Raw genomic sequence first — 27,022 nt, forward strand, 5'->3', positions numbered from 1 at the left:
CCAGAGAATATTGACAGTTGATGACCTGAGTGAGAAAAGCCTGTGGTCCCTTGAGGGGTTTGAGTTCTTTTGCTGTTTTATACCCGGTGATAGAGATTGAGGGCGGCCCAAAGCACCCGGTACAGTTCCGTTGTTTCGGGTGTCTGAGTTAATCAGTAGCGGTTCTTTCATTAAATGTCAGTGTTTAATTTTGAAATATTTTTATTTTAGGATGACTGCTCAGGCTGTAGAAGAAGATAAGAGGTAATATAGCTGGGTTATTTCCCCCCTAGAATTTTATGAAAAAAAGAAACTATCTTTTCTCCTTTAAGTCTAAAATTAGAATTTCTTTCTTATAACTTCAAAATTCAGACTGTCTCCCTCTGGTGGCCTCAGTTTTATTTGCCTGATATTCTAGTGTCTAGAGTAAAATCCTTTTCGATATGCAACGAATAGATACCTCCTTAGTTTTTTACTTGATGAGTGAATTCTAAAGATTCCAGCATTGGAATCCATTTTGAAGCCATTTGATATCTTTATTCTGTCCACCCTCCCTTCTCAGAATTCTTACTTGACTTCATCTTTTCCCTCCAGTTCAACAATGCAGTATGTTATCCTTATGTACATGAAGCATTTGGGGGTAAAAGTGAAAGAACCTCGAAATTTGGAGCACAAGCGGGGTCGGATTGGATTCCTTCCAAAAATCAAGGTAAGACTGCATAATTATGTGTTCAGGCCTCCATGCTTCTTGACCTAGGTTGCAGTGCTTCCCTTCTTACGTAGTCCTTACGGTTTCAGCAGGCTAGCGCTAGGCCTGCTGATAGGTGTGCAGTATGGCCCGTGTTCTCAAGAAACTCAAGAAACTGGGGCACTTGGGTGGTTCAGTCATTAGGCATCTACCTTCAACTCAGATCTTGGGATCAAGCCCCACATCAGGCTCTTTGCTCCACCCCCCCACCCCCCACCCCCGGTCAAATAAATAAATAAAATCTTGGAGGGAAAAAAAAAAGGAAAAGAAACTCAGAAATCTAGCAGGAAGTCCCGGCATGTGAAGTAATGGTGAGATGTGTGAGGGGCACACATGGCACTTTATACAGAGTACCATCCCCACCCTGTCACGGCCTTCGTCTTTCCTTGGATGGCACCTGTCACAGTTTGTCATTATGGATGTGTCTGTTTACTTTTTGTGAGGCTGTGGAGCTCTGTGAGGCCGAGGGCCTCCTTCATCGTATCCCCAGCTTTTAGCACAGCGCCCTCACACATTAAGAGCTTATCAAGTACTTGCTCAACGGATGGATGAATTGGTTGGATCAAGCTCCCGGTAGATGTGTTATAAAAGCACCTCTTGGTTTTCCAAAATTCCCAGCTCTAAAGGGGTTGAAAAGACATCCTGAGTTTGATGTGTGCACGGTACCCCATGCCGGCCTCTACTGAGCGCCATGTGTGAGTGTCCTTCACTCCTGTTTAACCACTGCTTCCAGCTGCCCATAGAATTGTGTTTGTGTGTTTGAAAGCCGCAAAGGAATCTACTCTCTTATGTATCTCTTACCCTCAACTCTAGCAGAGTATGAAGAAAGATCGAGAAGGCGAAGAAAAAGGGAAGCGCAGAGGATTCCCCAGCATCCTGGGACCCCCAAGGAGACCAAGCCGTCAGGACAACAGTGCAAGTATGTTAAGTCGGAAAAGCGGCGTTCTCACCACCCCTCACCGTCTTCCCTTCAGAGGCTCAGTTAGCTAGATGAATTGCTGGAGAAAGGTGCTCTTGAAATGATCCCACTGAGCTTCCGATGTCCCTTGTTTGCATTCGAGGTTGTCTCCTCATGTGGGAGATGAGGGTATCTGAAACATCTTTCGTGGCAGCATCCTAGCAGTCGTCCAGAACATAATTTACTTACCTATTCTGATTTTGTTTGTATTCAGCTGCTGTTTGTTAAATTTAAAAAAAAAAAAAAAAAACAAAACAAAGCATGCACGTACTTCTGCGCCATTCTTTGTTTTGTCTTCCTGTATACATGTTACTTCCTCTCCACACTTCTGCAGTTTCTCCACCTCTCCGCTATGCTTTATTTCCTAACCTCCCTCCACTCAGGCCTAATGGAGAGAGATCAGCCCACTGATCTGGGGAGAAATAGGGAGGGTGGTACCTCAGGGAGGGAAATCAGGTCACGTAGTGGTCTTCAACTGGGCTGCACCATGTTTGAAAATATTGGCCAGGTCGGAGTGGGGGTCGTATTGTGGTACAGTGACAGTGGTCGTTACGCACCATGAGGAATTCTCCATCGGATACCAGTAGCGCCCCTTGTTGAGAAACACTGAGAAGAGGAAGGCAATTCCCAGGAGGTTGAGGAGAATGGAATACCTCGCCGATGCTGACCATGAGTTTCAAGGGATGTAGAAGAAGGATTTAGGAATGAGGGAAGGAAGAATTTTAGGATTACAGATTTCCAGAGCTGTGTGAGAGTGTGCGGTGATGTGGGCGATGATGACATGCATGTGTTTTCGCCTCTTGTGGTTCCTGATGTGGACAGGTGAACAGGGTTAGTGAGCAGGCTGCAAGCAATCTCCGTAGTCTCTGAGGCATGTTGTGCTGATGTTGGGGAGTTCAGTGTGCCTCTGTCTCAGCATTCCTGCCCCCACCATTGCTCTCATCTCCTTTTCTCCCTCCTGTCTTTCCCCCTCATCTTCCACCTTCTCCCTTCTCTTCAGCCCTCCTTTACCTTCCCCTGCCTTCCTCTCTTTCTTTCCCTCTTTCTTCCTTCCTCTTCCCTTTCTTCTCTTTTCTTCCTTGCGTTTGCTCTCTCTCTCTCTTTTTCTCTTTCTCTCTCCTTCCTTTCTTCTGCCATTTCTTCCTATCTATCCCTCACTCTGCAATAATCCATATTTTCTGGAGCCTGCCATGTTCCAGACGTTTTTTTTAGATCCTTTACATCATCTTTTTTTTTTTTAAGCTTTTTTGAAACACAGGTTGTTAACTCTTGCTTTCTGTTCAGTTGGCAGAGCCATGGAGCTGCAGAAACAGCGGCACCCGAAGCACTTATCCACACCCTCTTCTGTGAGTCCTGAGCCTCCGGACCCTGCTAAGTTGCGCCAGAGTGGGTTAGCAGGTGAAGGAACAGATGTCGGATACCTGCCAGCCAATTCCATGTCCTCTGTGGCAACAGGGGCCACTCTTGCCCAGGAAGGAGGGAAAGAGAACGATACAGGTAAGCTAGTGCTGTAGTGCGACTTAACTAGGTATTGAGATTTTACAACAATCACACTAAGTGAGAAACAGAGTGGCACATTATTTTAATTAAGAATCCTAATTTGAGGGGCGCCTGGGTGGCTCAGTGGGTTAAAGCCTCTGCCTTCGGCTCAGGTCATGATCCCAGGGTCCTGGGATCGAGCCCTGAATCGGGCCCTCTGCTCGGCGGGGAGCCTGCTTCCTCCTCTCTCTCTGCCTGCCTCTCTGCCTACTTGTGATCTCTGTCAAATAAATAAAACCTTTAAAAAAAAAATCCTAATTTGATTTAATTTAATTTCACATTTTAATGTTCTATAGCCAGTGATAAATCCATGCTGAATGATAATTTTGAGTTTTCATCAATTCAGAAATACTGACTGAGCTCTCTCTCAGGCATTAACTTTGTATCAGATGTTCGCACACAGTAATTATACAGAGATTCTAGCTCTGTGCCGCTTAGTCTCACGGGGGGATAGTCACATACATAAAAATTGAAATTGTGCCAGACTCAGTAATGGGAGAGAGAAAGAGATTGAAGATGTAGGTGGCAGACTTGTATATAACTAGTAGGACAAAGTTTTGAGAAGGAGAGTGGAGATGAAAGGCAGAGTATATGTGAAGGTCAAGGTTATTAGCAGAGAGAGAAGGCTTAGGAGGGCAAGGGGACTTTAAGAGTAGAGAAAGATGTGAAGTAATTATAGGTCATTGGGAAAAGAACTTATTACCATATTTCTTTGTACTTGTCTTAATGGGTTTCTTAAGCAAGTGAGCTGGGCGAATCACTGATTTTATTTGGAGAAGTGAAGGCCTATCTATATTAGTGATTTTGGAAGCACTTCAATTTCTGGTGACAAGGTCAAGGATAAAGCTGTGGGAGTGGTCACTGAAGAGGCCTAGGTGAAGTTATTAGAGATGAAGAAAGTAGGGAACCAAGAAACCAGGAGTTTGAAATACCTTAACATCCCTGAGTTTTGAGGTCACCTCATGTGATACTAGCAGGGAGAGGAAAACTATGAGCCAGCAGCCAAAGGTTCAGTATTGCTAGATGATTGTCATGAGGAGGAAGAGCATATGATAATACCTAGAAGTGAGAGCCTCAGTGCGGCAAGGCATTTTTATAAGAAAGCAAGATAATGGTCTAAAAGGAGTATAGAGGAGCAAGGATATCTGTCTCATCTCCACCCTGAAGTACACACTGTATGTGGGAAACATCTGTCTCTGTTTGAGAGTGTTGTAGCAGAACGGGCGGTGAGAGGGGGGCATGGATTTAAAACAAAGAAGGAGGGGTGACATTTATAGGAAATCTGGAGGTTTTATCTTATATGGAATTCTGAAGATGTTGGGTTGAGTACATGCTTGAATTCATGGCTCCCAGCTCTCATTGAAATGAAAACAAGGCAGATAGGTAACCAATAGCAACTAAATAAAAAACACGAAGAGAAAGGAAGTAGAAGAAGGGAAGATGTTACCAACAAGCAAGAGATTTCAACAAATTTGGGGGAGATTAGAAGTGGGCAATTGGAAGGATAAAACAACATAGAGGAAGCCAGAGTCCATAATTCTGTTCAGGGAATCCCAGGTGGGAGCCAGTCTGCCCATTAGAACTCCGGAGAGACTTTGGGCTCTGAGTTGGCATGTCTTCTAGAGTGCATGAGTAAGAAGTAAAGCTGGAAATAATGAATTAATTGAAGGTCTGTAATCAAAACAATGATGTCAGCAGTTCCTGATCCGTGTATGGTAGAATATGAGCCGTCTGTTATTTATGTACCAAAGAAAATGGTGTGCTCTCTTCTAGGGAGTTGAATGAGTTGTGTAGGAAGGGTAAGTCCTCCATGATACAGTGCCCTGGAGTTCTAACATATGGAGCCTAAAGCCTGACACTAAACATGCCAGGGTCTCACCCTGCTCAGAGAGCTCCCAGCTGAAATGGACCAACTTCATACAGCTGCAAAAGAAAGCCCCAGCAGCTTCCCAGTCTTGCATTCTCAGATAGGAATGGTATGACTCACTCAAGGCAAAATTTGCTTGTTAGAATCAATACCTAAGATAATATATAATGCCAAGCTTATTAATGACATAAAAAAGAGAATACAAAATAAACAGGAAAACTGCCCCTAGCAGAAAACAATAATTTAGGTAAAAGACAAGAACTTAAAAAAGTAACCTCTAAATTAGATAGTATACTTGAGGAAATTTTAAAAATTATTATATCTGTGAAACAAGAATAATAATGCTATGAAAAAAAGTATTCAGAGACCAAAAATAAATGTCTTAATATAACTATTACTATAATACAATACAATACAATACAATACAAAACTACTGTATTTGTTATTAACTGCTTTCTGAAAAACTATCTCAAAACTTTGTAACTTAACCCAAAAAACACTTAATAGTTCACATTTTTGGTGGCTGAGGAACACGAGAGCATCTTGGCTGGGCAATTCTGTCTGTCCTGTGATTGCAGTCAAGATGTCAGTCATCCGAAAACGCAGCTGGGGCCAGAGACGTACTTCTGCGCTCACGCAGGTGGCTGGTGGCAGAGAGGCCTGGCTCCTTCCTGGAGGCCTTGACTCCTCACCATATGGGCTTCTCTGTAGAACTGCTTGAATGTTCCATGATGCCATGGTAGCTGACTTCCCCCAAAGTCATCCAAAAGAGAGAGCAAGAAAGGGGCCCCCCCCATACCTTCAATGACTTCGTCTCTGTGGGCGCACATTTTCACTTCAGCAAGTTAGAAGCAGCCCCTAAATCTAGCTCACGCTCACGCAGGGAGGAATTGGGCTCTGCCCCTGAAGGGAGGGAGGAGTAGCAAAGAATTTGTGCACATATTTTCAAACCACCACAGCTGCCAAGAGTTTAAAAAAAAAAAATAAGCCCCTAAAAATAAAGTCAAGGAGATATTTGAGAACATATATCAGAAATGTTGAGAGATAGAAATCGGAGAGAGAAGAGTTATGTAGCGAAAGGTCCAATGTCTGTCTCTCTGATGAAAGATCAGCAGAGGACGTGGAGGAGAGGCAGTTGGAGAAATGATAGAAGAAACCATCTTAACGGGAAGAAGACTTGTCTTCAGACAGAAAAGGTTGACTGGGAACCACCTATGATGAATAATAACAGTAATAAGAACAAGAGCGATACCTAGACTATCTCTGGAAATTTCGATACACCAGAGATAGAGAGCCCTGAAAGCTTTAAAGGGAAGAAAAATGGGAATTATGCCACATCATATTTCTCATTCTCACACCAGGGGCTAGAATACAAGGAAGCCAGGCCGTGCAACTTACTGAGAGAAAATTATTGAACTTAGAATTCTGTGTCCATCCAAATTACCCATCAGAAATGAAGGAAGATACTAAGACATTTTCAGATATGCCAGGATTCAAATGTTAACTGAAATGCACCATTTCCTTGAACATGATTTGAAGATACACACTCCAGCAAAATGAGAGAGAAATGAAGGAAGAAGATGTTATGGGGTTCAGGAAATAGTAGAAACATCCCAGGGAAGTGGTGAAGGGCAGGCAGGTCTTGGACGATAGTTAGGTCCAAGGGAGCAACTGCTCCAAATGGGAATACAAGGACTAGGGAATAAGAAAAAGGGAGATTTTAAAGCAGTTTTGTAGTATGATATACCAAATGAAGAAATCTGAGACTTGATAAAATGATAGTGCTTTGACAGCAATAAAGTCGTTTGAAAATGCTAAGGAAAAACAAAGTTGTTCAAGAAAGCTAAGTCATGATTTAAATGTGGAACAAAATATACCATTGGAGATTACTCAGCTGTGGCCACCATACAAGGAAGGAAGGAGGGAAGGGAGGACGGGGGATGTGAGGAAAGGAAGAAATGTAAAACAGAATAAAAAGTGGCATAATCTTGAAATAACTGATGGCATATTTGACCTTGATAGAATGAACATTCTATTTCAAGTGACCCAAGAGTTGCATCATTGGACCAGCAGAAAAGGAAACATAATCCTAACTAACATACCTCCTGACCTGGCAGGAATAATATGTATGTGTAATAAATTCTGTGTTGTATTTTGTGTATGACCATATATAGACTGGCAATAGTCATGCAAGCACTCTGGGTTTTTAGACTTTCAGAATCAACCACATAGGCAAGGCACAGAATATTTAGTTGTGGCCACAGATCATAGAAATGTAAAAAGTCCTAATGACACAAGTAAAAAGTGGTGGAAAGAACTGAAAGGTAGGTGGAAGGAAATATAATTAAATGGAAGGATAAGGATATTAAATACCTAATTTGATGTAGAAGAGAGTTAAGGTACTAACTCCTTTATGGAGCAAGTATAGATATAACTCTGTCATTTAAACTTAGGTAGTAAGCATTAACCCAACTAGGAATAATAATATCATTAAACACTGGGAAGAAATGGGGGAAAGTGAAGGTGGGAAGTATAAGTGGGCAGAATCCTCAGAGGAGGAAGAAATAGATATTACCTAAAGATAGTAAATTAAGAAAAAGAATTATGAGGTTCTTATTTCGAATTAGACCACCATAATAAGCAAAATTTAGATTAAGAAGATTAGCACAGGGGATAGAAATGTTTCTCCTCATCATATGCTCCTCTGAGTTGTTTCCATTCTTATGTTGATGTTTAAAGGTTTTATTTATTTATTTATTTGAGAGAGAGTGTAAGTGTGTGCATGTGCATAGGGGGAAGAGTGGAGGGAGAGGGAGGGACTCTCAAGCTGACTCCATGCCCAGTGTAGCATTCCACGCGGGGCTCAGGCTTACGACCCTGAGATCATGTCCTGAACTGAAACCAAGTCTGAGGCTTAACTGACTGAGCCACCCAGGCACTCCAGTGTGTTGATTTTTTTAAAGTTGCTTAAAAATTATATTCATGGTGGTTTTTTTAGGGCATTTTAAAATGTTGTATAATGGAATTTTGGTTGTGGCTAACATGCAGTTGTTTAAATAAGAATGTGGCTGTGGATAGGCAGAAGTTCTCTTTGGGGAATTTTTTGGGGGGAATCATTATCTTCATTAGCACCATCAGAGTCTCCAAATTTTATCTTCTCAGGATCAAAACAAGTTGGAGAAACACCAGCGTCTGGAGACTGTGTGGATAGCACCCCTCGGACTCCCAATACCGTCTTTGATTTTCCACCTCCTCCCCTAGACCAAGTGCAGGAGGAGGAATGGGAAGTAGAAAGGTAATTCAGTGGTATCTTTGGGGCTAGGGAGGTTAAGAACTGCTTAAGTTCCTTCCATATCTTGGCTATTGCAAACCATGCTGTAATAAATGTTGCGGTGCATATATCTTTTGAAATTAGTGTTTTAGTTTTCTCTGGGTAAATATCCAGTAGTGGACTCACTAGATTGTATGGCATTTCTATTTTTAATTTTTTGAAGAGCCTCTGTACTGTTTCCCACAGTGGCTGTACCAGTTTACATTCCCTCCAATGGTGCACACAGGCTCCTGTTTCTCCACATTCTGAAGGACATTTGTTATTTCTTGTCTTTTTGATACTAGCCGTTCTGACAAGGTGATGTCTCATTGTGCTTTTGATTTACATTACCCTGATGAGGAGTGATGCTGGATATCTTTTCTTATGTCCGTTGGCCATCTGGATGTCTTCTTTTGTGTTCGGGACCCTTGGCATAAATTTCTTGATTACCATTTTGTTTTCATGTTGATTCTTTTGTTCTCCATTGTTTTAGGGTGACTGAACATGGGACACCAAAGCCCTTTCGAAAGTGAGTAATCCTAAAGTAGCTTTCATTAGAGGCATATTTTAAAAAATATATCTTTGTTCTCAAACATCCTAGTTTTAAAGGAAAAGAAAACATGTACACAAATCTGTTAGATAGTATAAAAGAAAAATTTCAGAAATCATTCAAAGGATATTTATAGAGGTATATATAACACATGTAAGTCATTTTGCAGGAGACAGAGATGTTTTGGCCCTATGCTAAGTACTACTTCAGAAATATGACTTATGTACTTTAATATAAAAACCTGTGCTATTTCCCATTGTCCATCTGATGTTCTCAAATAGAATTCATCGTTTTTGTTTTTTTTTTTCATCAGGTTTGACAGCATAGCTTTTGGAGAAAGTCAAAGTGAGGATGAACAGTTTGAAAATGACTTAGAGACGGATCCACCCAATTGGCAACAGCTTGTTAGTCGAGAAGTGTTACTGGGACTAAAGCCTTCTGAGATCAAAAGACAGGAAGTAATTAATGGTGAGTTTAATTACTGTTCACATACAGTGAGTTTTATTAGACTAAAACAAGCCCCTGAGCTTTGCAGTTTGCTTCCAAATTTCTGCAGGCCTCTTGTTCTATACAAAGAGAAATTAAACTAGATAGATGATCCTTGAGCTTTCCAACCCAAAAAACGCAAATGATTCTGTGATTCTTAATGATAATTTAAGAGGAAAAGGTGTTTAGCTCTCAGGATATTTAAGATTCATACCTTTATGGATCTTGACCAGTCATTAAGACAACCTTGGTCTGCCGCTTTACTTTCATGCTAAGTTATTTTCATGCACAGATTATAAATGAGGAAGCTCAGGCTCAGCGTGATTGATTGAATTAATCAAGAGCATATAGCTAGCTGATAAGTGATAGGGAGAAAACTGGGATCCAGGTGTCCCTTTATCCTACTGCAGTGTTCTTTATTTTACCCTAGCATGTATGTGACAGAGATGTGGGTGACATGGACGCTGTCTTCAGGATGCGATTTAAAATAAATACTCTTCCTGGGGCGCCTGGGTAGCTCAATTGGTAGGCATCTGCCTTTGGCTCAGGTCATGATCCCAGGGTCCTGGGATCAAGCCCCACCTTGGGCTCCTTGCTCCATGGGAAGCCTGTTCTCCCTTTCCCACTTCCCCTGCCTGTGTTCCCTCTCTTGCTGTGTCTCTCTATCAAAACAATAAATTAAAAAATCTTAAAAAAAAAATACCTTTCCTGTGTCTGGTAACTTTGAGGTTAGTGAAATAACAAGTCTGGCCTCAGAAATGAGGGTTTATAGGCAAATTAGATAAAAGTACTGCTCTTTCTGAAGAGGGCTCAATTGAAAGGGTATATGCTGTTTGGGCTTACGGCTTTCTGATGTTGTAGCTGTGATTGGTGGGTAGTATTGTGAAAAGACAGGATTTTGCAGTGCATTATCAACTTTAATATACAGAATAGTTTTGGTGGTTTTTTTTTTAAGATTGTTTATTTATTTATTTGACAGAGATCACAAGTAGGCAGAGAGGCAGGCAGAGAGAGAGGAGGAAGCAGGCTCCCTGCTGAGCAGAGAGCCTGATGCAGGACTCGATCCCAGGATCCTGGGATCATGACCTGAGCCGAAGGCAGAGGCTTTAACCCACTGAGCCACCCAGGAGCCCCGGGGTTTTTTGTTTTGAAGATTTATTTATTTGAGAGAGAGAGAGCAGGAGTGGGGGGAGGGGCTGAAGGGGAGGGGTAAGCAGACTCTCCCATAAGCAGGGAGCCCAACGTGGGGCTCCATCCCAGGGATCATGACCTGAGCCACCCAGGTACCCCCAGAATAGTTTTGAATGATATTTTTCATTTGGCAACATTCAGCTCTTAGAGCCAGTATGCAGGAGGGTCTCATGGAATCAAGAAAGTGACATGAGAGATACTACATCCTTTCAAAACTATAAATAATTATTATAGAGCTCATTTGCTGCCTAATTCCAGCTAAAGCCTGTGTTTGGTCTCATGGAATTACTCTAAATGAGGTAATATTTCAATTTCCTTTTTTTTTTTTTTTTTTTTTTTTTTGCTTAGAACTGTTCTACACTGAAAGAGCTCATGTTCGAACACTGAAGGTTCTTGATCAAGTATTCTACCAGCGAGTGTCTAGAGAAGGAATTCTGTCACCTTCAGAACTACGGAAAATTTTTTCAAACTTGGAAGATATTCTTCAACTTCATAGTAAGAAAAATCGACTCTCATCTTTGTCCCTAACATTTTTAATAGATGAAAGATTGTGAGTATATAAAAGCACCATAGCAATAAAATCTTCTAAGGGTATTCATGTTAGCATTCCTGAAATTATATAATTATATGTGAGCACATAACATAAAGAAGTGATCAGATGCTTGAATACTTCCCTCCCTAGACACCCACTGGCACTGTCAGCCTTTTGTATATAAATTGTTACCACAGGACTTAGGGTCTAAAGTTAATGTCTAAGATGAAAAGTATGAATAGTTAAAATTACCCATGGAAATTTCTTATCAATTACAGTGTATATGTTTTTAAATATATATATATATCATATAATTTGTGTGTGTGTGTGTGTGTAGTATATGTAATATACAGTGTATAATTTCACGATGGGGTAATTTTCAGGAATTCTTTTGTTGTTACTTAAAATGCTTGAGTAAATACATAAAAAATTCTACCTTGCTGGCTTTCTGTGGTTATAGTCATCTCAGACTTTGTAGACACAGTTCCTCTCTCTGTAAGTCACTGCTTCTCTGTGATCCTTAATTCTCAAGCTTTCTTTCGTCAAGGATGCCGTCACCACCTGCCAACACCTGCCTACCAAATTGGTGCCTTTTATGTCTTTGTGGGTGATCTTGGGCTTCACCAGCATGCATTGACAAGTTCAGATTGATTATATCCACTGCCTGTGAACATACACATTTTGAGAGGAACAGTGGACGGAATCACCTGTTCTATTCAGATTTCTTGAGGAGCATAGTTATGATGGGGTCTTGAAGTTAAATGCATATTTGATGTAGCTATACTGTATGTATTGTGCTAGTTTCCACATTGTTTTATGCTTTGGCATCTGTTTTTCAGATAGAGCTCACAGATATCTGTATGCATAAGAATTGTATTCAGATTTGTATTTAAAGAGGCTAGAGGCAGCTAAACTACTATGAAAATCCTTTTTTGGAAAATTTTGGTTTCTCGGTACAGACAGTAATGCAGACCAAAATGAGTGTATGCTTAATTATTTTCCCGTTGTGTCCCCCCGCCCCCCGCTTAGTTGGATTGAATGAGCAAATGAAGGCTGTTCGAAAGAGGAATGAGACCTCAGTTATTGATCAGATTGGGGAAGACTTGCTGATCTGGGTAAGGAAATTGGCTATTTCATTTTACTGTTGCTATAGACACTGGAAGATCAGATTCAAGGTTGAGAAATTAATCTTTCCAAATATGCAAACTCATCCATTTTGCACAGCTACTGTAAAGATGAAAGGGGTCCAAGTATGTATTCTTGTAGTTAGTATGTTTTTTTCGTTAATATTTTTTAATAAGTGCTCGTTCGAACTAAGTTCTCTTTTTTCATCAAATTCAGGATATTAATCTCTGTGTTTTAATGAATAGAGAGTGAAATGAATCTTGATAAAAATAATTTAACTAACACAGAATTTTCACTGTCTTCTCTTGTCCAAATTTCAGAATTCTGCTGTAAAACATTAAATAGTTGTAGATCCAGAGCCACCATCACAAAAGTAGGAAAGTGAGAAGTACTTAATCTTTTTCACAGTGTAAGGAAAGAGCTCCAAGACTGCCATAGCTGTTTGTCCCATTCTGTTCTTCTGTCCGACTGTTTGAGAATGTACCCCGCGGTGTGTACACTGTTCGAGGTGCTTGGGGGATGGTAGCAATCACAGTGGACATGGCAGGAGCCACGTGCCTGGGTGGCACTTAGAACCAGCAGGAAAACAGTCATTGGTCCCTTCAAGTGTGATAAGAGTTAAAGAAAGGGAGAGTGCAGGTTCTTACGGGAAAATACAATAGAGAGACCCACACTAGGACGTATAGAAAATTTTCCCAGGGGAAAGTGGGTCTGATCCAAAACAATTTTTTTTTTAAGATTTTATTTATTTATTTATTTATTTGACGCAGAGAGAGATCACAAGTCAGCAGAGAGGCAGGCAGAGGGGGTGGGGGAAGCAGGCTCCCTGCCAAGCAGAGAGCCCTATGTGGGGCTTGATCCCAGGACCCTGAGATCATGACCTGAGCTGAAGGCAGAAGCTTAACTTGAGGCACCCAGGTGCCCCGGTTTGATCCAAAATTTTTTAAAGAAAGTACTGTAGTTAAGGCTGTGCGTAATGGTGAAGCATATGACCTCGTTCTCAGAATGTTAACACAGGTTGCACAGGAACTGTTCAGATATGCCCACGGAAATTGACTTCATTATGCAGATAGCTTGAGGAAATGCCACAGATTTTGGTAACTGTACAATGATAACTTTTTATAACATAGAATACTAGAAAGTTGATAAAAACAGTGTTCATAATACTTCTTTCGTTGATGTTAAGATTATGGCTGAGAATCTGCTAATCACATAGGAGATCTTCTCTCAGCCTCATAGGAAGGATCCGGGGATCACAGTCCGCTCTCATCTTGCATTTATTCAGCTTTCCAAGGCGTCTTCTCGAGGCCCATCTGGCATTATTGTTATTAAGGAGACTTAACTTCCTTTAAAAATCTAGCTTACTCTATGGCTACTTGGTGATAGTGTGGCTCATGTTGTTTCTTGAGCTCAGCATAGCAGTGAAAGTTGTAACTGAGTTCTCTTGGATGGGTAGCACACTACTCAACTTGAAATAGAATTTTTTTTTTTAAAGATTTATCTATCCATCCTTTTTCAAGAGGGGGAGAGCATGAGTGGGGTGAGGGGGAGAGAGAGAGAATCTTGAGCAGACTCCGCACTGAGTATGGAGCCTGACTTGGGTCTTGATCCCAGGACCCTGAGATCATGAGTTGACCCAAAACCAAGAGTTGGATACTCAACCGACTGAGCCACCCAGGTGACCCTGAAACAGAAAATCTTTAGTATGATACAGTATTATACTGTAGTATGATACAGTAAAGCATCAATTAGAATCCCACCGATTTTCTTCCTGGAGCAGTTAGTAACTTTTGTGAAGCTGTCAGATTCTAAGAAAATCGAATATTAATCTCAGTCCTTAAGCCTTTTGCGTCTCCTATTCGCCCAGTGTTAACTTTTCTTTTGTTTAATTTAGAAGAGGTCTAGACTGGAAAGGTAATTAGTTGTGGGAGGCTGTGAGCAGGAAAACATTGGAATGTGATCAGAAAAGGTCTGGTTGTGTCAGCATCTGACCTTCTTAATGGAGAAACATTGATAGTTCACAGAGATATGTAGGTCTCCGTTTCTTGTCACTTGAGAGAACTTAGTGGAATATCAGAAGGATCGTGGTTGTCTCTCACTTTGCCTGGCTTTAGATAAGCTCAGTCTGCCATTCTTTGTTGTGTTCTTTGCATTCTTGGCACAGTTCAGTGGACCAGGGGAGGACAAGTTGAAGCACGCTGCTGCTACCTTTTGCAGTAACCAACCTTTTGCCCTGGAAATGATCAAGTCTCGTCAGAAAAAGGATTCTCGATTCCAGACCTTTGTGCAAGTGAGTTGAGTGAGTCATGAAAGAAAAAAAAATGCAATTTTTTTTTATCAGATAGGAATTCTAAGACTAAGAGTCTTACAAGGATTATGTTAACCCTTTTTAAAGCCATATGTTAGCTCTTAAAATTCCTGGAGAGTAAAAGGGTGATTTTGCAATGGTAAATAATAAAGAGTATATGTCAGGGTTAAAATACTTGACAGAGAAATCCACCTTGCTGTGGAGATACTGTCAGGAAATGTCCCATGTAAGCTGTTACAATAATGTGGTCAGAACACGAGAATGGGTTCATAACTAGCCCAGAGAAGAGTGTGCCAGCACTCATACTTATTGAGGTGTACGTATTGGTATCTACCAAGCGTCAATAAACTGTGGCCCACAGTTCCTATCCAGCCTCTTGCCTGTTTTTGTGGGGTTTTATTGGAATACAGTGTAATAAATTTTTACTGTGGTAGAACAAATTACCACAAATTTAGCAACTTAATGCAAGCGAATCATGTCCCAGTTCTTGTGGTTTAGAGGTATAGATACTGTTTGACTGGGTCCTCCCTTCATGCCTGCACCGGGCTGAAAGGAAGGGGTCAGCTGGAGCTGCAGTTCCCCTCTGAGACTTGGGGTCCTCTTCTAAGCTCCCTGGTAGTTCACAGATTTCATGTCCTTGTAAATGTATAAACAAGACCGCTGTCTTGTCGTTGGCTGGAAACTGCTCTCGGCTCCTAGAGAATGCCCGTATCTCTCTCACTCGGCCCCATAGGCAGTTGACATGATAGTCGTTTCCTTTCTCTCAAGCTAGAAGGATTGTGTCTCTCTGGCAGCTTTCTTGTGAGAGCTCCTCTCATTAAGTTAGACTCCCCTAGGAAACACTTTCCTTTCTGATCAACACAAAGTTAACTGATAGTAACCTAATCAGATGAGTGATAACCTATCATGTTCACAGGTTCTGTCCACATTCCGGGGGAGGTGATTATACAGGGCGGGTCCACTGGAGAGTGGGAATCGAGAAGGCCATCTCAGAACTCTTCACTACACACGGCCACGTTCATTCATTTACCTACTGTCTGTGGCTCTCTTCGTGCTAAAACAGCAGAGCTGAGTAGTTGTGACAAAGACTGTATGGCATGCAAAGCCTCAAGTATTTATTGCCTGGTACTTTACTAAAGTTTGCAGACCCCCTATTAGAGATGAGCTGGGGTACATCCAGCCTGATGATCTGTTGTACCTATTGGAATGGCAAATAACAAATCAGCTGACTAACTTTTGGTAGGAATGCCCGTCAGAGGAAAATGAATATGTGAAGATAAAACTGTGTTATCTCAAGCAAGCAGTTCTTAGCGTTGGTTATGGCTGGTCTCAATTTTTGCTTAGATAAGAAAGAAGCCACTGGCTTAGTGATAAAGGCTCCCCACCCCCATTATGTGAGTAAAGGAGAAAGCAGAAATATAGGGGGGCCATGGTATACCTTATTTTTTTAAGTCTTGATTTAATAACCAGAACGGTTGTAGACCCATCCATGAGGAATACATGGCATGTGATGGGTAACTATAGTCCTAATAAGGATCACAAATTCACTTATTTTATTTTAATTTTAGGATGCTGAGAGTAATCCTCTGTGTCGTCGTCTGCAGCTGAAGGATATCATTCCTACACAAATGCAGAGGCTTACCAAGTACCCTCTTCTGTTGGATAATATTGCCAAATACACAGGTATCGCATTCTCACTGAAATTAAAAAGCTTAGGAACAAAACAGAAAACCCCATGTCCTGCTAAATAATCTCTCGCCGCGTCCCGGTGCCGAAGGGTTCAATTTCCAGAGTCTGGCAGCATTTTCTAGCAAGATCCAGTCAAGTCTTCCTGAGGCTATTTGATTTAATGTGCTCCATTAGAAGCACGTTAAATACAGCGTTTGACAAACTACGACTCGTGGGCCAAATCTGGCTTATCACCTATTTTTGTAAAAAAAGTTTGGTTGGAACATAGCCGTGCTCGTTGGTTGATAAATTGTCTCTGACTGCTTTTTCCCTGTAACGAGGAGAATTAAGTAGTTGTGGCGGAGAGCAATTTAGCCCCTCAAGGGCGCCGTGTTGGCTCTCTGGTGCTTTCCAGACTAAGTGCACTTTGGGTACGGTTCTTCCAATAGGGTACGTCGTGTTTGCTTTGAAGAACTCTTACCCCGGCTGCAGAACCGCTCTGCGTCCGTATACGTACCTCACTGAGCCCGGCCAGCTTGTGTCGCCTCTGCTCTCCTGTTTTGAACCAGGAAATGAATCCGGGTTTCTCAGCTGAGCTTCAGGGTCTCATACTCCGTTCTCATTCATAATTTTATGCAGTCAAACTCCTGTTTCTTACACCTGAGAATTTGAAAATACTCATACACATGAATTTTTATACTTTAATATACCTGTTGAATAGAGGTAGGTTGCTGTTCAGAGAATTGTAGTTTTAAATATTCCAGTTTCGGCATTCTTTACATTGTAGGCCTCAGTGTAATCTCAACGCATTCTGGTGAATTCCATCTTTTAATGATACAAATGCTATAATCTATTTTCTTTCCTTAAATGTAATCTCAGGGGGCGCGTGGGTAGCTCAACTTGGTTAAGCGTCTGCCTTCAGCTCAGGTCATGATCCCAGGGTCCTGGGATCAAGCCCTGCACTGGGCTCCTTGCTCAGAGGGGAGTCTGCTTCTCCCTTTCCTTCTGCCCCTCATGCTGGCGTGCTCTCTCTCTCTCAACTAAATAAAGTAATGTAATCTCAAATTCAAAGAAACTTATTCTGGATTTCTTTTCATTGTGTTATCATTAAAAAATTACTGCTTAACAGGTCCACTAGACATAATCACATAGGCTCTGCATCAGGAGAGATTCTAGGTGGAGAAGGGGCCCCATTCATGTAAGTTATAATGTGAATGAGACCCGCTCCCTAGGGGTCTGGTACTTGACTTAAAGCCTAGCTTCTTGAACTTGGGATTCTATACAGTGGCTTCTTTTTAAAGATGAGTATTTGTGTGTTAATGTACTGTCATAAGATGTCTCATCTGTCCAAAGATTATCAGAATTGGGATTCTGCCGTAGATTTTAGCCCGGTATAAAAATATTCAAGGTCATAGTATATTCTTCTAACTGTTGACATAAAATGATATCTCACTTACATATATATTTATATTTATGTTCCTTTCTGATTTCCTTTATTTTACATCTGGATTCCACCCCCACCCCTGCCCCGCCCTGCTGCCATGCTTAGAATTGCCAGTGGAAAGGGAGAAGGTGAAGAAAGCTGCAGATCACTGTCGTCAGATCTTAAATTATGTAAATCAGGCTGTCAAGGAGGCAGAAAACAAACAGGTAAGAAGGGGGAAAGCAAGAGGACACAGGGTAACATACTAAGAGTATTGAGTTAGTATTAACATAGTGAGAGTATTAAGTTAGCAATAGGTGAGTACTAAGTTAGTATTAAGTAAGTCACTGGAATCTGTAAAATAATCATTGAATTACCGTTACATGATTGACAGGTGGGGCATTTGGTAGCTGTTCATGTAGTAGGTGGGTCCAGACCAATTTGTGGTAGAACATCAGATTTGTATTTGGCTTTTTTGTAAAGAGCATCTGTACGCTGAGTGGATGCCGAGTGCAGGATATAGGGTGCTTAAGTAAATAAATAAAATAAGTGCCTACACTGAGCTTATTTTCTAGCAGGATAGAAAGTATTGAACAGATTTTAGTGCAGGTATTTTATGTGAGTTGTGATAGCTGCTATGAAGGAGAATTGGGGGATGCCAGGAATAGATGTACTAGTGTGGGGGGGGTATGGGGCGAGCCTGGTTTGAGGATGTCAGGTGGTGGGCATTGGAGAAAGCTTTCTTCAGGAATTGACATTTAAGCCAAGCTCTGAAAAATGAACGGAAATCCAAAGAATGTGGTAGGGAACAACCTTATAAGTAGAGGGAACAGCATATACAAAAGTCCTGGGGTAAAAAGGAAGCATGACCTGTTTGAGGAGCTGAAAGATTAGGTTAGTGTGGATCATGCCTAAAAAGCAAACTCAGAGTAGAGTGAAATGAGGTACAGTAGGTCAGGGTGAAGTCATACAGGGTCCTCCTGTGGACAGTGTTAAAGATTTTGAGGTTGAAAGCAGTAGGAATTCATTATAGACATTTAAGCAGAGTGGCGTGTCCGTATTTTTCTTGCCGTGTAAGTACCACTCACACCAGTCTATGGAGAACGGGTGAAGGGGACAGAAAGGGAGTGGAAGAGCTCACTCTGGTCTGTTGCAGCCGGTCAGGACAGATGGTGGTGGCTCAAGAGACGCAAGAATTGGGGAAATCTTTACAAGGTAATTGATAGGATGTGGTGACTGATTTAGAGAAGGATTTGAAGAGAAGTGTGATGGTAGCAATAAGTCCCAGCTCTCTGGCTTACACGTTTGGGTGGACGGGCTGAGGGAAGAAGCCCCAGATTTGTGGGGCAGATGCAGAGTTAGGTTTTGGTTAGGAGGTGAAATGTTGGTATGCATTTGGCTCTACGGATCCACCTGTAAGAGGACTGTGCTGAAGAGAAAAGTGTAAGATTGTGAGCATATATACAAATAATGGGGTCCCTGGACCTGGATATAATTTCTTAGGAACCAAGTGATGACAGCTGTGTTGATGTGGGAAATCAGGAACTTTCAGATGTGTGGTTTGGAGTATAAAATGATAAAACCCCAGAGGGCATTTTGGCAATATGTAGCTAAATTAAAAATGCACATATTCATACATCTGCCCTTTGACCCAGTGATTTTGTTCCTGGTAATCTACCCAGGAGAAAGGGAGATCTGTGCCCACAGACTTGTATGTTTCTAGCGTAAACCAACTGAGAGTATAGTCATAAACTAGGATAATAAATTCCAGCAATAAAAGGGAATGAACTACTGATAGACACAACACAATTGCATCTCACAAACGTGCTGAATGAAAGCAGACAAGAGTGTGTGTGTATATAGATACATACTTTTATCTCTGTGAACTTCTAGAACAGACTAATCAGTGGTGGGGAAAAAAGGTCAGAAAAGTCGTTGTCACTGGGCACGTGGGAACAGATAGTGACTGGGAAGAAGCATGAGGACACGTTCTGTGGTGATGGTAATACTTCGTGTCTTGCTAGGAGTTCGATTGCACAGGTGCATGCATATATATAACTTGTTTCGGGAAGGTTCACTTAAAATACATACAGTTCACTGTATGTAAATTTTATTTTAAAAACAACTGTTAATAAATATTGAACTCTTATTAATGATATGCCCACTAAAATGTTTAAAGGTAAAGTGTGCTTCCATTTATAAGTTATTTTGTAATGCATTCAAGATGTGTAGTTGATTGGTAGATAGCCAGAGGAATGAACAGACCTATGACAAGAACAAATATATCAAATATGACCCAGAATGGAAGTGTGGGTGTATAGGTGCTCACTATACACTTTCAGACTTTTCTGTGTACTTGGACATTTTTATAATCTTGGGGAAAATGCACATACACTTAGATCTAATTGTTGTTTCTTTAGAAATTTATCTTACAGGTGTATCTGCACATATCTATAAAAATATATGTTTTAAGACCATGCTATCCCAGTATTTATTTGTTATGGGAGAAGATTGGAAGTAACTTACATGTCCATCAGTAAAGTGTAGTTAAATAGACTGTAGTTCATTCATAGGGCTGAATGCCATACGCCACTTAAAGAGTGAGTTCTCTCTGTATGTGTTAATGTAGAGCAGTCGCCAAGATTTATCGAGAGAGACACACATACACAGATGTGTATGTGATCGTCTTACCGTATGAGTAGTACATGTATTAATATATTATGCTATCCTATCTTTTTAAAAAGGATATAGATATACACAACATGTACAGAGACAAGTATACTTATATATATGCACATATTCTGTTTGCTTAGAATTTTTCTCATAGACTACCTAAGAAATGAGTATTAGGGATTTTTTTTTAGAGAAAATTGGGGATAGAGAGGCAGGAGGACAGGACTGGAGGGAGACTTCATTTTCACTGTGCACCTTATATTACTTTTCAAATTTTGTACCATGTCCATACTTACATATTCAAAGCATAACCATAAGCTAAGTTAGAAGTCAGTGAGTTTGAAAAGCAGATTGAGGAAGAACATCCAAAAAGGGAAGAGAAAAACTAAGAGGGTGTGATGTCTCCAAAGCCAGGGAAAGGAGGTGGTTTGATTAAGAGTGAGCTGTAGGGTGTCTGGGTGGTGTAGTTGGTTGAGTGTCAACTCTTGGTTTCAGCTCAGGTCATGATCTCAGGGTCCCAGGATTGAGCTGCTTCTCAGGCTCCGTGCTCAGGGCAGAGTCTGATTGAGCTTCTCTCTCCATCTCCCTCTGCTCCACCTGCCTTGTGCTTGCTCGCTCTTTCTCAGAGAAAGAAAGAGTTGTCAGTTATGTCTAGTGTTGCAGAGAGCTGTGTAAAAAGCAGGTTAAAACATCGATTTGGGTCAGGTATATAGAAACCACCGATATCCAAAGCAGTAACCTTGGCTCCACCTTGTCTTAATTTTCAGCGTTTAGAAGACTATCAGCGTCGTCTGGATACCTCTAATCTGAAGTTGTCAGAGTACCCAAACGTGGAAGAGCTCAGGGTGAGAGATGGTCTAATCGTAATTAAAAAAAAAAAATGCAATTTACTAAAGACCTGGCAGATTACTAACATCTCAGAGGGGCATCCATCAGCTGAAGAAGTTCTTCTATCATAGATTGTAGTTCTGATTCTGTTCTTCTTTTTCAATGCCTGGTCTATGTGAAGATGACTTCAGTCTTTCATTAGAAGAATATTTTGTGTAAAACTAACTTTTTGTAACAAGAACTTGCAGGGGACTTAAGGAACGTTAGTTGTTTAATTTTATTGTATTCTTATAGTTTGAATGAGAGTAGGGGTGTTTACTCTGGGAACTTTCCAGATTATTGAGTAAAACAAGATAATTTTTTCATGAAGCTCTTCAAAAGCAGAAATGTTGAAACCATTACAGGAATGATAGTAAAGTATTTTGTAATTGCTATCTCTGTCATGTGGGGCTTTTGTATTAAGGAACTACTTAGTATTTTCAGTCTTTTTTGTAGGTGGTTGTTTTGGTAGATTTATTTGGTGGCTAGTAAACTAGACTTTTTTTTTTTTTTTTAAGATTTTATTTATTTATTTTGACAGACAGAGATCACTGATCTCTGCTGAGCAGAGAGCCTGATGTGGGGCTTGATCCCAGGACCCTGAGATCTTGACCTGAGCCAAAGGCAGAGGCATACCCCACTGAGCCACCCAGGCGCCCCTAAACTAGACTTTTATATCATATATAGCATCTTATCAAAAAGCATGCTTAATATGCTCAACCCCTTCACTTCCAGAGAATGAGATTTTTCTTAGAGCTATCTACACTAAGAGATGATTCTCTGACTAAATTATTAGTTCTTAGGGGTGCCTGGGTGGCTCAGTCGGTTAAGCGTCCAACTCTTGGTTTTGGCTCAGGTCATGATATCAGGGTCCTGAAATCAAGTCCCACATGGGACTTGGGCTCTCTCCCTCACCCACTGCCCCTCCTCCCTCAAAGAAGAAATACATCTTTTAAAAAAAAATAAATTTGGGGCGCCTGGGTGGCTCAGTGGGTTAAAGCCTCTGCCTTCGGCTCAGGTCATGATCCTGGAGTCCTGAGATCAAGCCCCGCATCGGGCTCTCTGCTCAGTGGAGAGCCTGCTTCCTCCCCTATCTCTGCCTGCTGCTGCCTACTTGTGATCTCTGTCAAATAAATAAAATCTTTAAAAATAAATAAATAAATAAAATTTTAAAAAAATTTTTAAAAAATAAATTTTTAATATATGGAGCAAGGTTAAGTACTGCCTGGACTTTTTCATGGGTACTGTTCCTTAGAACTTTGTTTGGAACTAGAGCTTGGCACTCATAGGCCTCTTACAGATAGATAAGCTATGCACCATCCTCATTTAGTTGTTCATCGGAAAATTAGGGGACAGGCTGTGAATCCAGTGGCCGAATGTTTGCAGCTTCATTTTCATAAGCAATTATCATGTATTTAGTGTAAGATTCAGAAGGCAGCACTCTTGAATGTTTTTCTACAAGATACCTCTAACTTAGGAAATTATATGCAGCCTGCTGTAACTTGATCTCTATTCCATATTCATTCCATATTCAGTAGTTGGCAGATACCAGTAATGATAGTGAAGGTAAATAGCTTCTTTCATATGAAGAATTTCTTGAAGAGACTCTCTGGAATATCCTGTCACTTAGTGCTTGGAAATAATTCATGTGTAATTCTCTTTATTTTGGCAGAATTTGGATTTAACAAAAAGGAAGATGATTCATGAAGGACCATTGGTCTGGAAGGTGAATCGAGATAAAACTATTGGTAGGTGTAATGTCCGTCAGTTTTGGGGAGAGTGGAGGAAGTAAAGTTCCTTCAGGTTAATAACAGAGAAGAGACAGCCGTTGGTGGGTTTCAGTGACAGGAGTGAGCGGCGCTGCCCTGTTCTTTTTGCAGAAGATCTGCTTATGTTATTTTATTCTAGGTGAAGTGCATTAAATATCCACTGAGGGCTGAAGCAGAAAAGTTTGTCATGATTTGGTCCTGTCTCCAGCATTCTTATATTCTAATGAGCTTTCTAATAAGCTTTCTTTAAACCACTCCATTTTAAACTATCTCTGGTGAGGAATCATGGTTTTGGTTTTTTTGTTTTTTTAAAATTTCTTGTCAGTCACAGATTGACACTTTGGTGTGTTACAATATAAAAATGAATTATTAAAAAATGAAACTAAGAAAGACAATAGCAAGCCAACCTTTAAAATGTATTAGATTTAACAGGAATAAATCTTCTCTGTCAAATTGTTATTAAAGTTTATAAAACACATCTCAGTGTCTGTGCTAATCACCTTCTCCCCGCTTTGACTTCCAGATCTGTACACATTGCTGCTGGAAGACATTCTTGTATTGTTACAGAAGCAGGATGACAGACTGGTGTTAAGATGTCATAGCAAGATTCTGGCATCTACCGCTGACAGCAAACACACATTCAGCCCTGTCATTAAGTTGAATACAGTGCTGGTCCGACAAGTGGCAACAGGCAAGTATGTCCGAGGAGTGACAGCGACCTGGGGTTCATTGTGAAGTTTTACAAGATAGTCAGTATTGGTCAAATAGCCCGACTGGTGGACAAATGGAATGAAATGATTTACTGCTTAGAAAGTAAATTAAGAGTTTATACCCCCCCAAAAAAGAGTTTATACCCCCAAATTATTTGGGAAGCCTGACTTCTCCAAGCAGTTTTCTGCATTGGAAAATTTCCTGCATGCTCCTTTGATCTTTATTCCTTAGTCAGATTATGGACAGGTACCAAGGAAGATGGTGAACTGAGAGGTAATCTAAATGAAAAGGCTTTCCTTAGAGTTGTATGTTTTTTGATTTGTGATAAAAGAGCAAACAAGCAAAAATGGAGAGGTGGGTGTAGTTTGGGATTTTGGAAATCCATTTAAGTTAGCAAATTATATATTAATCATAGTAACAGTGGAATCCTTTTAAAACTTGTTAGTTCTATAACAGCAAGATAAACTGATGACCTCTTTTCTCCAGTATTTATTGAATATTATTAAGTAACTGTTTAGCAAATGGGCAATTCAAAATAAATGTGAAAACATCATAGTGCTCCTTAATTCAGATATACAGCCATCTCCTTGTTTCTATGAAGTTACTGTGGAATCCATGCTAGTTTTTATGATCTTGGTTTTATTGAAGTGTGATATATACAATGTAACATACAGTAAGTTGCACTGATTTTAAGTGTACAGCTTAATGAATTTTTACAAAGTGAGCTGATTAGCCTTTAACCAGATAAAGTGTGGAATAAACCAGGACTCTAGAAGCATCCTTCATGGCCTCTAGGTTATATTAATGTGTTAGAGTAATTTCTCTCTTATTTCTTCCAGATAACAAAGCTTTATTTGTCATCTCCATGTCAGACAATGGAGCCCAAATTTATGAGCTGGTGGCACAGACGGTTTCCGAAAAGACTGTGTATGTATTAGATAGAGCTACCTCGCTCTAATAGTTTTTATTATTCTCAATATGTTATTCTATAAACTTAACTTGGTTTTTGTAATAGTACTTTGGAAACCAAAAACTATGTTGAAACAAGGACTTCCCATATATTCTTGTCAAGATGTTTTTCTACAACGATTTTTTTTTAAAGATTTTATTTATTTATTTGACAGAGAGAGATCACAAGTAGACGGAGAGGAAGGCAGAGAGAGAGAGAGAGAGAGGGAAGCAGGCTTCTTGCTGAGCAGAGAGCCCGATGTGGGACTCGATCCCAGGACCCTGAGATCATGACCTGAGCCGAAGGCAGCGGCTTAACCCACTGAGCCACCCAGGCGCCCCTCAAGATGTTTTTCTAAAAATGTGTTCCTTTTTAGTTTGATGTTCCTTATTTTGATTCTATACTATTGCAATTATCTTCTCTAAGGAAGAATTCTCAGAAGGGTCAAGTGAAGTTTTTTGACATTCAGTGTATCTGTAATGTTGTTTGTTAGGTTTTTCTTTAAGGTGCAGCGTTTTTTATAATTTCTACTTAAAAGCCAAAATAACAGACACTCTCTGGCAGAAGGAGGGTTTTTTGTTGGATTGGCTTGATTTGGTTTCTGGTTTGTTTGTTTTTGTTGTTATTTCTTTCTGAGTGTATTTAAAGGACATTTTTCTCCCCCTCTCCCTGTTGGATTTTGGATCCTTTCAAACTCCCTGCAGCTGGCAAGACCTAATCTGTCGGATGGCCGCCTCAGTGAAGGAGCAGTCCGCAAAGCCCATCCCGTTGCCACAGTCCCCGCCTTGCGAGTGAGTCTGCCTCCGCCTCGTAGTACGACTGACTGTGTTTTGGTCAGGAAAGGAAGGGATGATCCTTACATTTCATTGTGGTGATGTTTAGGCACCTCACGAAGCTGAAAGATTGTTTTTTTTTCTTCCACAGAGGTGACAACGATGAAGAAACAGCTCCCAAATTAAAAGTGGAACATCACAGCATTTCGGTCCCTGGTCTGCAGAGTCCAGGTAAACTGATGTGTTAGCTTAACCTGGAAGAATGGAGTCTGTATGTTACTTGGGAAAAGGCAAAGAAACTTGAAGTCTTTCGGTTTATGCAGATTCTCGCGTCGGCTGTTTTACTTTCACAGACTTCGCTTACGAGCCTCGCGTGCACCCTGGTAACGCCACTCTTGAGTGTGTCTTCCCTAACAGCCGGTGGTCTCTGTCCTCGTGTGGTTATTCTGTTCCGAGTACTGCCTGAATGCTTCACGTTAAAAATTAACCGTTTTGTTTAAGATCTGTTCTGCTTTTTCTGTTCCATTGGACAGACAGAGATTTGGGATTAGAGTCTCCCTTAATATCATCCAAACCTCAGTCGCATTCACTGGGTACCTCTGGGAAATCCGAGGTAGACGATCTCTTTGTGGCTGAGAGACAGTTTGCTAAGGAGCAGCACGCAGACGGGACTCTGCAGGAAGCTGGAGCAAGTTACCAAATCCCGGGCCCAGACCCACACTTGCCTGCCTCAGAAGAACGGTGGGCACTGGATGCACTAAGGAATTGTAAGTTTTATTCCTGAGTTAACACAGGTACTTGTGAAGGACCCGAGTTGTGTCATGGACTGTGCAGCCATGTAGGGAGAATCCAAAGAAGTGGGAACTCTGACTTTTCCCTTAAAGAATTTTACCATCTAGTTGGGAAGAAGATAGAAAACCTCCCACTATTTAACCAATACAGGTGTGTCAGAATTGATCTGGTTTTGGTGACAAGAGAGGGAAGCATCAGGAGACAAGGGAGAGGTGATTATTACCTTGTAGAATGGGTAAGGCTCAGGTATGTAGAGAAGGTACAGGTAAGAATCATGGTAGGACCAGAAGTACAGAGACAGGAGGCCCCGAGGGTGCTCTGAGAGTGGCGAGCATGCTGCACTGGTGCAGGGGGTGGGAGAGAAGCCTGGAAAGGTAGGAGATGGGATGCTGAGGCCAGCCACTGTGAACCTGAAATGCCACATTGAGTCCTCTGGGTTTTAAGGATGGCACAGCACACAGGGCACCTGGGTGGTGCAGTTGGTCAAGAGTCCCACTCTCAGTTCAGCTCAGGCCGTCATCTCAGGGTCGGGAGGTTGAGTCCTGCATTGGGCTGTGCACTGGGCATGGCACCTGCTTCAGATTCATTCTCCCTCTCTCCACCCCCCCCCTTTCCCTCTCTCCGCTCCTTCTGCCCCTCTCTCCCTCTTACACAAACACACACACACACACACACACGTGCTCTCTTTCTGGAAAAAAAAATGGTGCAGCACGTGTTTTGAGGGCTTTTTCAAACTACAGATATTTTTCTAGTTTTCTTTAGAGATTGCAGTACTCTCCACTCTAGCCTGTCCCCTCTCTCTGT

At 41.1% G+C, this 27,022-nt stretch overlaps 1 protein-coding gene across 4 annotated transcripts in view; it reads left to right on the plus strand.

Annotated features, from left to right (window-relative positions):
• Positions 1 to 27,022, plus strand: part of ARHGEF12 (Rho guanine nucleotide exchange factor 12) — a 145,806-nt gene that overhangs the window by 109,779 nt on the left and 9,005 nt on the right. For 3 of the 4 annotated variants that reach the window (XM_047690928.1, XM_047690925.1, XM_047690927.1), the window contains 19 exons: positions 211 to 243; positions 574 to 688; positions 1,541 to 1,646; positions 2,970 to 3,182; positions 8,254 to 8,386; positions 8,895 to 8,930; positions 9,265 to 9,419; positions 10,977 to 11,123; positions 12,190 to 12,275; positions 14,450 to 14,575; positions 16,162 to 16,276; positions 17,811 to 17,911; positions 21,125 to 21,202; positions 22,897 to 22,972; positions 23,517 to 23,684; positions 24,544 to 24,631; positions 25,358 to 25,444; positions 25,578 to 25,657; positions 25,960 to 26,193. In XM_047690928.1, the coding sequence (XP_047546884.1) occupies positions 211 to 243; positions 574 to 688; positions 1,541 to 1,646; positions 2,970 to 3,182; positions 8,254 to 8,386; positions 8,895 to 8,930; positions 9,265 to 9,419; positions 10,977 to 11,123; positions 12,190 to 12,275; positions 14,450 to 14,575; positions 16,162 to 16,276; positions 17,811 to 17,911; positions 21,125 to 21,202; positions 22,897 to 22,972; positions 23,517 to 23,684; positions 24,544 to 24,631; positions 25,358 to 25,444; positions 25,578 to 25,657; positions 25,960 to 26,193 (2,177 nt within the window). The remainder of the gene's footprint in view (positions 1 to 210; positions 244 to 573; positions 689 to 1,540; positions 1,647 to 2,969; positions 3,183 to 8,253; positions 8,387 to 8,894; positions 8,931 to 9,264; positions 9,420 to 10,976; positions 11,124 to 12,189; positions 12,276 to 14,449; positions 14,576 to 16,161; positions 16,277 to 17,810; positions 17,912 to 21,124; positions 21,203 to 22,896; positions 22,973 to 23,516; positions 23,685 to 24,543; positions 24,632 to 25,357; positions 25,445 to 25,577; positions 25,658 to 25,959; positions 26,194 to 27,022) is intronic. The other variant, XM_047690926.1, reaches the window with a different exon arrangement.

The sequence above is a fragment of the Lutra lutra genome, chromosome 10, assembly GCF_902655055.1.
Source record: "Lutra lutra chromosome 10, mLutLut1.2, whole genome shotgun sequence".
NCBI lineage: Eukaryota > Metazoa > Chordata > Mammalia > Carnivora > Mustelidae > Lutra > Lutra lutra.